The sequence below is a fragment of the Lepisosteus oculatus genome, chromosome 2, assembly GCF_040954835.1.
Source record: "Lepisosteus oculatus isolate fLepOcu1 chromosome 2, fLepOcu1.hap2, whole genome shotgun sequence".
Classification (NCBI taxonomy): domain Eukaryota; kingdom Metazoa; phylum Chordata; class Actinopteri; order Semionotiformes; family Lepisosteidae; genus Lepisosteus; species Lepisosteus oculatus.
Window position 1 is genome coordinate 25,975,585 of NC_090697.1, and position 10,447 is coordinate 25,986,031.

General features: G+C 40.3%; 1 protein-coding gene across 1 annotated transcript; it reads right to left on the reverse strand.

Moving 5' to 3' along the window:
• Positions 1–5,350: 5,350 nt before the first annotated feature.
• Positions 5,351–10,047, reverse strand: LOC102685843 (zona pellucida sperm-binding protein 2-like). Its single transcript, XM_015356932.2, has 22 exons — positions 9,884–10,047; positions 9,741–9,799; positions 9,567–9,659; positions 9,364–9,488; positions 9,136–9,282; positions 8,948–9,022; positions 8,707–8,871; positions 8,534–8,630; positions 8,222–8,442; positions 7,933–8,086; positions 7,652–7,860; positions 7,460–7,577; positions 7,182–7,381; positions 6,947–7,061; positions 6,697–6,866; positions 6,555–6,619; positions 6,349–6,476; positions 6,074–6,263; positions 5,858–5,999; positions 5,679–5,772; positions 5,517–5,602; positions 5,351–5,438 (listed from the first exon to the last, which is right to left on the reverse strand). The coding sequence occupies exons 1-21, from the start codon at positions 9,907–9,909 to the stop codon at positions 5,535–5,537; spliced, it is 2,661 nt and encodes an 886-aa protein (XP_015212418.2). The 5' UTR covers positions 9,910–10,047; the 3' UTR covers positions 5,351–5,438; positions 5,517–5,534.
• Between the last annotated feature and the right edge of the window lie 400 nt (positions 10,048–10,447).

Sequence of the window (10,447 nt, forward strand, 5' to 3'; positions counted from 1 at the left end):
CTTGATTTTACCAATTTATCACTGATGTCCCTTGATCACATCTGGGAGAGGAGAAACAAACGCTCAGTATTGCAGTTTCTAGATGTACAAAACATGATAATACAATACACCATTCCCATAATCCAAAAGAGAACAATTTTATTTAATCCCTTTAAAGAAAAAAAAACAATAATGTGTGTTACGATGTTGCAAAATACAACATCTTTGTTAAATAGATCATAGAGGTGGCCCACTATGTGAAGCAAGTTTATATTGCAATTCTTTCTTTAGGGAAAAAGAGAATGCACCAAAACGTTTGATCTGTGCTTTTCTTCAATACAATTTAGTCCAAGAGTTATTTGAAAAAATCCTTGGTGCTCATGGTTAGTCTTTGAAATACGCCACTAAAGAGAGGGAACCTACAAGAAATTCTGAATGTATCCTAAAATCATATAATTGGTAGAACGTAACACAGATGGAGGCCAATTATGATTTCAAAGGCCATGGGTTGAGCTGACTGCCGATTGCTATTAAAAGGGGATTATTACAATAGTCCAACCAGGATTATTTCAGTTTTATTTTTAATTTTCTAAATATTTTGAGAATATTATTTTCACTTGGAAGCTGTAGAGTGGTATGTGTAAATAAATTAAAAAATATTTTAATGCATTAATTCCAGGTTATTAGTCATCAAAAGGTGAAAATTGGGAAGGGGTGTAAACTTGATTTAAGAAATGCAAGCATGCTACAATACTAGAGATAAGGGCATGTAACTACCTATGCAGTAATCTTATTAACTGTAATGAGCTGCAAAAGAACCAAGTACTGCTGCTGCAGATTGGAATTTCATCATGTGGAGGATCACATTGGCTATAAATTTAATTGCTAAATGATACACACAAACACAAGTGAACCCATTTGTAAATTGTATTTGATGATAGACTACATTTAAGAGTATGAAATACTTCAAATGTAAATCTTATACACTTTCATGTGCTGCATTTGTTGCACTTCATCTGAGAGTGTTTTCTAATGTAGGGCTGTAGATCACTATGTGAGGTTGTTAGGCCTCTACAGTTTGGTTGTAATGGGATGTGTACAAATGTGTATTATATATAGATAAAGAATTGTGCATATTATATTAGTAATTTCTATTTTATAACTTTAAGAAGTTGTAACATGCTCTTCTGCAGACTGCAATGTAGGAATCAGTGTTAATACATTTCTTAATTACCACCTAGCGACTAAAGGTTCCTGGGCCCTTCTCCCTGCACAGGTTCATTGCATCCCCCAGAACCACCAACACACCCACAAACTAGGATAAAAGGCAAACTCGTATAATTGCAGTTTTTAATTCCTCCAGCAGTTACAACAAGGTATCACTGTCTACACACACAATTAACACCATACCTCCAATTGCTTTCTCTTGCCATGCCCCATCCACCCAAAAGTAATCCAACACACTCCACCGAATCAGCTCATTCCAATCATCCAGGCACATTTCCTTCTGCCAAGCCGAAGAAAAGCTCACTACAGCCCTTTAGTTATCTATAGCATTCTCTTTTGAGAAAAGTCACAAACAACATGTTCCACTTTACCTTTCTCTCTGCAACAAACACAGGTTAGGAGAGTAAGGCCCAGGCTATCTAGGCCTCTGTGAGGCCTATCTATCCTCTTTCCGGCCAGGACTCTCGAATATGAAGAAGGGGTGGAAATGTGTTGATGATCATGGTGAGGATTAGGAACTACTGTAACTGTATGCAGATGACTGGGTGTCACTGTCAATTGTTTTCTTTTGTCCATTGTCTTTCCTGTCTGTTCCAGGTGTACTCTCAAGCTGTTCAGCATCATTGAAAATCTAATGTGTCACCCTTGACTTTGTGGAAATTGATGGATGTCTAGGCAAACTGTGAAACTCAATTTGTGATCATCACCTGCTATGTGGTCTATAGAGTGGGAAAATCACAAAGAGAAAGAGAACAAATATCATACCAGACAAACATACTGGCCATTGCGTGCAAAAGTTAAATATAGCCCCAAATACTCTGCCTTACAGCTTTGTCATGACAAATATTCACATCTACAATAATTACTGTATTCATTCTAATTACAGATAGCATTACTATAAAGTGCCAGTTCATGGAACTAGATCTCATTTAAGTAAAAAGTATCTGCATATACATTTTTTGAAACTGTAAATATACTGTAGCTCCAAAAAGGTAAATATAGGAGTGTTCTGTCACAGATCTTTATTTCTGGTCATTTTAATTCAGCACTTTTCCTCTGACCTTGTAAGCATTAGCTATTTTTGTGGTAATACAATTCTTTAGTCCTCAATGCTTTTTGTTTACTTTATTTTTTTTGCAATCAATGTTTCTCTCTTCTATGTTAGTTTTAGTTTTATAATAATTCTCTGAGAGTTTCAACATCTTCCTTTTGAGCTGAAGAGCTCATTGTTCTTATCTATCCAGTCATGCTGGCTGTGTTGCTGTCCCTGTCTCTGCACCCTTAATCTACCTCTTGCAACTGTCCACTCCACTGACTCAATTCAGATGAGTCCAGGCCTGAAGGACCCTCACTGTCAGGCCCTGAAGTGCCTTGGCATTCATTTATGCAGTCACAACACTGTTTCTGTAACCTTGTGTTATCATAAATGTATTGTGTGAAAGTGCATGATGTTACAATAGGTTGGGTGGTATGAGCATGTAAGATAAGATCACTTTATTAACCATAGACAATTTCTTGTATTAGGAATTTCTTTTCACATACCCCAGCTTGCTATTCATGAGACACACAGGGAGAGAAGCATAGGGTCAGAACCCCAGCTGCTCTTGGGGCTTGCTGAAGGGCCCACCAGACCAGGATTTCTCTGCGGACCACAGGATCTGAACTTGCAACCTTCCAGCCACAGGCACAGATCCTTAGCCACAGAGCTACCGCTTTGTACTATGTGGCGTAGATATGAGATTACACTACAATCACCCCACCTGTTGAGTTGTCCTGACAGTCACTTTGTGAAGTGAAGGACTGGTGCCATCATAGCACAGGTGATGGATTAGAAATGTGGGGCATCAGCAGTAGATTTACCTCTCCTTTGTGTCACTTAAAACAATGCTGAACATGAAAAGGTGCTGATATTGAAAATATCCACATGAATTTTAAATGTTTTCTGCTGCAGCACTCCCTTGAAGTGCCAGCAAACAAGTTAGATCAGCCATAGACTGAAAAGAGTGGCCAATGTGAACCTGTAGAGATGGAACCACACGGTTTCTGGGTCCTCAATGGGCCACCATTCAGCACATGAGCCTCATTTGAGTCATTGATACTTCCAAAAAAAGCAAAAACAATACAGCATGCCACTTCACCAATCTCAGCCACTCTTGCATTTAGCAAAGCATAATTCAGTTATTACCTTGTGTATTCATTCCACTCCTGTAACTTGATAGCACCTTCCCCTTTTACAAGGATTTTGTACCATTGACTGTACTTATACATAAAGCCGAGACAGACTGTTCTAGCCAGCCCCTTGATAGCAGGGCATGTTACTGTTAGAATATTGCATGTCTACTTCCAGCATCCCCCATGTGAAAGTTGGCACCAGTAGATGGCTGTATGCAGGGATGCTGGCATTGAAACTGCTCAAATGCAGCTCCCAGGTAGTGGTGCACCTCTCATCTCTGCCACCAACCCCATTTCATATTTAATGCATTCTAGAGCTTGAGCTGAAGTAGAGCTTCTGTGCACTTTTGAATATGAAGTCATGATTGCCATTATGCATCATACTGATTAAACACTTTCATAGTAATATCAGCTGTGATTAGTTTGCCATTGTTTTGTACCATCAAGTACAAAATAACTATTCTTGAAAAGTTCTGAAATGTAGAGCAACTAAAATCAGAACAATTTCCAGGAACAGTTTAAAAATGAGGTACAGCCATTTAAGTCACATTTAGATACTGGAACCTTACCTACAATCCAAAGCAATAGGAGGGGAACAAGCTTTTAGGCCCCACTCAGTTAGCCCACAACAGAACTTGGCAACAATGTCATTTGCCACTTAAAAACAAAACAGCTTGTCTGTTCACAAATCACTGCATCCTCCCACATGTACTGCTGTACCCAATGAGTAGCAAGATTTTTACACTAAAGCAGGAATCACAGGAGTTACTGAAACCACTGGCTATACTCACATTTGCCATCTCAGAATGGAATGCCTTTTAAAATCAAAACCACAGTAGGCAGGGTCCTATTATACAAAAGAGCCTGCACCACAGTAACAGTGGGCTGAAGCCAAAGGCCAATTGTAGTTCTTTAGTGGTAAATCACCTGTGCACAATCCCATACCACCAGCACTACAATATAGGAAGCTTTAAAAACACATTTTAGGATTTCTCAAATTCTAGAGAATCTATTTACATACCTAGTCCAGTATGTGCCAAAACTGGTGTATCAAAATGAACCAGTTGTTTCAACATAAGAGCATAACCATGTTATGGAACATGAAGATTAGGACTAATTTGACAATAAGAGCAATCTTTATTCTTCTATTTGAGCAAAACATTTACTCACTATTCTATTCCTTGAAATGCCTACTTCCTCCAAACTAAGAAGTTAAGTTTGGAGTACCCCAACTAGAATTTATCCTACATACTGCAGGTATCAGCAGCAATATCAAACACCACCCTCAAATAGTATACTTTAATGCATAATTAAAATTTTAGTTGAATGACCGGTGCTTAAATCATGTCCAACTAGTAAGTTACCTTAGATTACTACAATACCTTTCCTTAATACAGAAGGCCCTAGTCCTGTATATTAAGGCAGTAGCTGTAACTTTGGGTTCATTACAATAGAGCTTATTACAGAAATAGGAACTATTTATCACAATTGACATACTTTAGTACTAGCTAAAAAGTACATGTCAGGTTAGGGATAAATTGCACCCAATAAAAAAAAAAAAAAGCAGTGCTTACAAGTCCATCACACACTATTGAATAGATTGTGACAAGACTAAAATGTTGCAAACCCCAAAATACTTTGAACTAGAAGAAATGCTGTAAATCCACTAGACTAAAGTTTGAATTTGTGCCCATGGGTGGAGTTGAGTAATTGAAACTCAAGTTAAGTGTTAGAAACTCAATTCATGGCATGAAGTAGATTTATCCTTAAGGAAAAGGAAGCTGTTCCAAAGGGGAGAAACCATTCTTTCATGGGAACAGGATCACCCAAGTACAATACATTCCTTAAATTAGTATGCAACCTCAGTTCCATGAGGACTTAAGCTATGAAAGCCAACTCCAACAGGAGAGCCCCCTGCCCCTTTAAGGTATTATATAGCCTGTAGGGTTAGTTTCCAATAAACACCAAGAAATCAGATTTGGCCTTTTATTTAGGTTCAACACATTTTGGAACATCAAAACAGTAGAATGCATTTATGGCATGCATGCATTAGCCCAGACCTGCAGACAAAAAAAAAAAAAAAATATAAGTGGAATAGAACTAAGTGACAGCAGAAAATCATTTTAAAAGAGTCTCACCAGTTAAGGTATAAGATTTTAGGGTTCCAGAAGTATTAAGCCAGATGATACATATGCCCTCCTGTGGTCATAGTCAGCACTGCGCACTGTTGAAGAGACCAAGTAAGTCATTCTTTACAAGGCCATTTGGAATAATCGTTCACTATCTGGGTTGAGTCTTACCTTGCCTCTGTTTACTCGGAATGCACTGGCCACGGCAGAGCTTGTCCGAGGGGCTGTTAGCATCACAAATTACAACATCACAGTGGAAGTAGATCTAATGGGAGGGAGAAGAAAAAAAAAAGCCTTTAAAGAGCCATCACTACTTGTTTGTTCAAGCCAAGACCTTCCCCGCTCTTTACCTCGCCTTTTAGTGCAGCATCATCTTTAGTAAAAGAGAACATTTTTACTTCAAATCTCTTCAGGTGACTTGGAAATGGCACTCTTGTAGTCTTGGAAACTGGATGGAACACAGTCTTGTACAGGTCAAGAGAGTTCTCACAGCTGAGAGAAGAAAGAAAAGTTAGACCAGTTCACAAATGTGCATGCAGTTCCAGTTACCAGACACTGGAAGTTACCTGTCCACAATGACATCCCACTTAGGGAAGCTGTTTCTGTCAGCACTACCAGTTGCCCAGCAGTCTTCCAGGAACAGTTCCACTTGAGGATCACTGCTGTAAAGGAGTCTGACCTCAAAATAGAGAGGGGCTCTCAAGTACTTCACAACAGGGTAGTCTGAAGTTGTATAGAACTCATTGTAGGATCCATCTGTAATAACATGGGAGATTATTCAGGAGATGTAGGATATCTACTCTAAAACTAAAGGTGGAAAGGTAAGAAACCAAACCCTCACCTACTGAGAGGGTCATCACAACAACCAGCTGACCTAGAGCAGGTTCTGGGACAAAGGGAAGGTTGTTCTTGGTGTCAAATCTTACCACCTTTGTGTCATTGATCTTATAGTAACAGGTAACCAAAAACCTACAAAAAGGAGAGGCAAGCCATTAGTACAGCAAGAGCTCCAGCTGGATTCTTATGAGATGTTCACATAGTACTCACCTATATTGTGGGTCAGAGGTTGTCATCAGGACTTCATTTTCATAAATCATTGTGTTCTGAGAAAACTGGAAAGAAGTTAAGGGAGTTAGAAAGTATAAAAAGACCTCCACCAGATTGGGGAAAAGCTTGGAATTCATGTTACCTTCCTAGTTGTACCACAGGTGTTGACATTGAACCTGAACACTGCCGTGACCGAATCATACTGAAGAGGTGTACATCTTGGATCCCTCAAGGTTAGGGACCCTGGGTTAAGATCAGGTACCGATTCTACTTTCACAGCAATAGTTGGCATAGTTCCATTGGAAAGGCACTCTAGGAGAGGACAGGAAAGGTGTGATTGAGCAAGACTCCCTATTAGTATTAGGATATACCCACCCAGTTAAGCAACTTACCAATCAGTTTCACTGGAAAGCTACAGGAGAGAGAGAAACTTGCAGAGACCCAATGCCTCTCTTCATCTACCAGTGTAAGATCCAGTCTGCTTCTCAACTCTGAAGACTTGATCACCTTGGAAATAAAGCAATGTAGCATTATAGGTATTGGACCATCACTCCCATTTAGATTAGAACCCATCCTAAACAACTGGGACATTGAAAACCACACTGATAAAGTCAGATAAAGAGTTACCTCAAAAACAGCATCAGCACAGTTATATGGTAAAGTCATCCAGATGTATGTGGAGTTCTCAGTATAGCCATAGTCTGAAGCCATTGAGGGAGTAAGTTGCCTTTTGCCCACAAAGATAACAAAGTTATGGCCTAGGTTTCCAAGTTTGATTGTCACGTAGAATTGGGTCAGGCTGCAGTAACCAGTTACAGATGGGGGAACTGGCAAGAAAAAAAAAACAGTCATTTCCCCCCTCTGTGTGGGGGTCATGGATGCCAACAATCAAAGCCATTACTTACCAATGTCTTTCAGGCTGGCAATAATCACAGCTGGACAAGTAAAAGGGGTATTCTGAGGCACGATATTCAAGCCATACACCAAGGGCAGAATGTAAGTTGTAGTGTCTGGAGAGGTTGGCTGCAACAAAAGTTAATCATTAGAGAACTCCATTTCACTTGCAACCCTCCCACCAAACAAGAAGTCAAGGTTACCTCTTTTGAGACATGTGGGCTTTCAAAAGGCACCTGAAGAGTAAACCACTTTGAGCCATTAGGAAACCTGTGCTCCTGGACATTATAGCCCAGCTGGTTAGCTTCTGGTATAGTAAGGGTTTCATTCCCAAAGGTGATATTCACAAGTTCCACATCAGGTAGGAATGAGCCCAGGGTGACATTGAACAGTCTATTAGCTGGCACGGTGTCTAGAAGGCAGGGAAGAGTTTCATGAGTCACTCATAAAGCCTTCATTGCCCATGAGCAAAGATCATACTTACCATTTGTTACAGTAGGGGGCCTTGGCATGAATGGTGTGGTAATTGGATGAAGGATCTTGTATTTGGTTTCATCATACACATCATCCTTCCACTGGTGTTCCAGCATTGGCTCAATTCTGTAAACTATTCCATAGTTGTTGTTCCTCACACGGCTCTGCAACAAGACATTCATGAGAATGAGACTACTGGCACAATTAAAATCCTTGCTTTGACTGGAAGATTAAGAAGCCTTCTTTATAGTCAGTTGCCTTTATTGGCTTAAGTTAGTTGTCAACAGGCTAATACTAACCTTGTAGTAACCACCCAATGCTCCCACTGGAAACTGGGCAGTTATTACTGCAGGGCCAACATCTAGGCTATAGTTGCGGTTTTGGATAGTTGTAGGGTCCAGCTTTTGGCCATTTATTCCCAAACTAATGTTAGTAGGCTCAAAAGCCTGTGGCGTCACAAGAGGAGAGATGATGTATGGGATCCTCCAGGTTATCATGTCTTCTGTGAAGGTGACACCATCTTGGAGTTTCGGGAGACAGGAAGAAAGCAACTGGTCAGTGGTCATGTGGGATTAGAAACACCCAATAGTGTTAATTGGTTAAAAGCTCACCAGCAGGGCAGGCGACAGCTGAATCCACCAGCATAACCATCCATTTTTGCTTATAAAATGTTGTTGCTCGGACAACTGCCATTGGCACAGAATCCAGCTAAAGCAGGAAAGAAAATGGTGTCAGATTAAGGCAAGAAACAGCCTGATCGAGAATAAGTGGGCCTTGTCATTACCGTCTGCAATTGACTCTCTGATGTATTGTAAGCAGATCTAAGGACAAGTCTTGATGGAGTAGTCAGAAGCCCATAACCGCTTTCCTTAGCTTCTTCTGCAGTCATGGTCTTCTGAACAGGGAGGTAGAAGACCACCTTCCAGATTCTGTAAGCAGCCTTAGTAGCCTGTTGGGGTGGGAAGGAAGAGCAAGTTAGTGTATATCGACTTCCATCACTCAAGAGGTGAAGGCATTAGTCTTGCCTCTGTAAATGCTGCAGCCCAGTCATCATCTTGAAGACCTTGCTTTAAAGTAGGTACTCTTCTTCTCACTGACACCTGGGGGCAGGAGGCAAGAATCAGGTAGTGCCTAAAGTACCTACAATTGTGCACACGTCACTGGCAAAGGACAATATGTAGTCAATTGCTATTAAGAGACTTGAGTATCTCACCTCCATGTAGTTTCTTTCACAGAGGATTTCCCTGGCTGCCCAAGTGGAGTAGTTGCAGCTGATAGAATAATTATACATGGAGGCTGTAGACATGTCCACATTTGGTGAAATTCTAATTCTTACAGAGAGATTGAAGGTTGCATCCTCCTATGAGGAACAGAAGTATTGTTACTATTCTATAGTTACCAGAATAAGGCCTTCCCAGTAGGTAGAAATTAGCTCCATTACCACATTTTTAGAAAAGCAGTTCAGAACGGAGGCAAGAAACGTGGCGTTTCCCCAGTCATCCACCGTCAAACTGAAGCCACATTGTGCTGCGATCTCCGGTGTGATCGTAATGAACTCGGTATCATCTGGACAACACGAGAATGATTTATAGAAATCTACTTTGACACTAACCCCATAACTTTAGATAATTTGAGGATACTCACTGAGGGCATCAATCTGGAGATAATTCCCCCAAACAACGGAACTATCTAGGGTCATCATCATGACGTTGTCCAAGCATTGCGATTTTAAGGCATCTATACAAGAAGTAGATTGTTAAATTCATACAACCACGCAGAACCAACAAGGATTTACAGAAAATAAGTCGAAAAAGTTACCTGCTATAGTACTTTGCGTCTGGACTTCAGTTGCCATTAGTAAGAGCAGCACTACCGCTCTGCGTTTAAAGAGAAAAAAAAAAGTTGAACGGGGGAGGAAGAAAAAAAAAAACAAGAAGTGAAGCACGCACGAAAAGACTCACCCGAAATGAAGAAAACGTTCCATCATGAGATTAAAGGGAGCCAGAGCAGCGCAGTCCTGGCTTCGTCCCCTAAAATAGAAGCGAAGCAGCCACAAAAGAACGCGAGGATAAACAAAACCCAAAGAAGAGGGGAAAACCAATGCAATGGCTGTGCTTGCTAACAAACCCCCTGAGCGTGGTTTATAAAGAAGACAACCAAATTGCGCGCACGTGATTACAGATCGGTCAATTATTAGTGCGCACCTGTCTCCCATTTGCAGGCCTGTTGTCAGTAGGACTTCACCTGTTGTTGGAAAATAGGGAAATAGATTTAGTGTTCATGCAGATGTCCGTGAAGAGATACCGATCCATTTTCAATAACAGCTTAATCCGAAACGGGGTTGGGGATATATCGACCCTTTAAATTGCAATTAAGAAGATTGAAGATTAGGGAATATAGTGTGCCTACCCGTTTTGACATTGAATAGCTTATAGTAACATTAACATGAACCAACAACAACAACAAAAAAAAACTACTTTCAGCTTCATTTAAACATTTTAAAGTGACATTTCAAAATGTTTTTT

Coding starts and splice junctions, on each gene's coding strand:
- LOC102685843 (XM_015356932.2), bottom strand. CDS start 9,909: ATGATGGAACGTTTTCTTCATTTCGG. Junction 6,000..6,073: donor TGGGATGTCATTGTGGACAG/GTAACTTCCAGT, acceptor TTCTTCTCTCAG/CTGTGAGAACTCTCTTGACC. Junction 5,773..5,857: donor ATGCTGCACTAAAAGGCGAG/GTAAAGAGCGGG, acceptor CCCTCCCATTAG/ATCTACTTCCACTGTGATGT.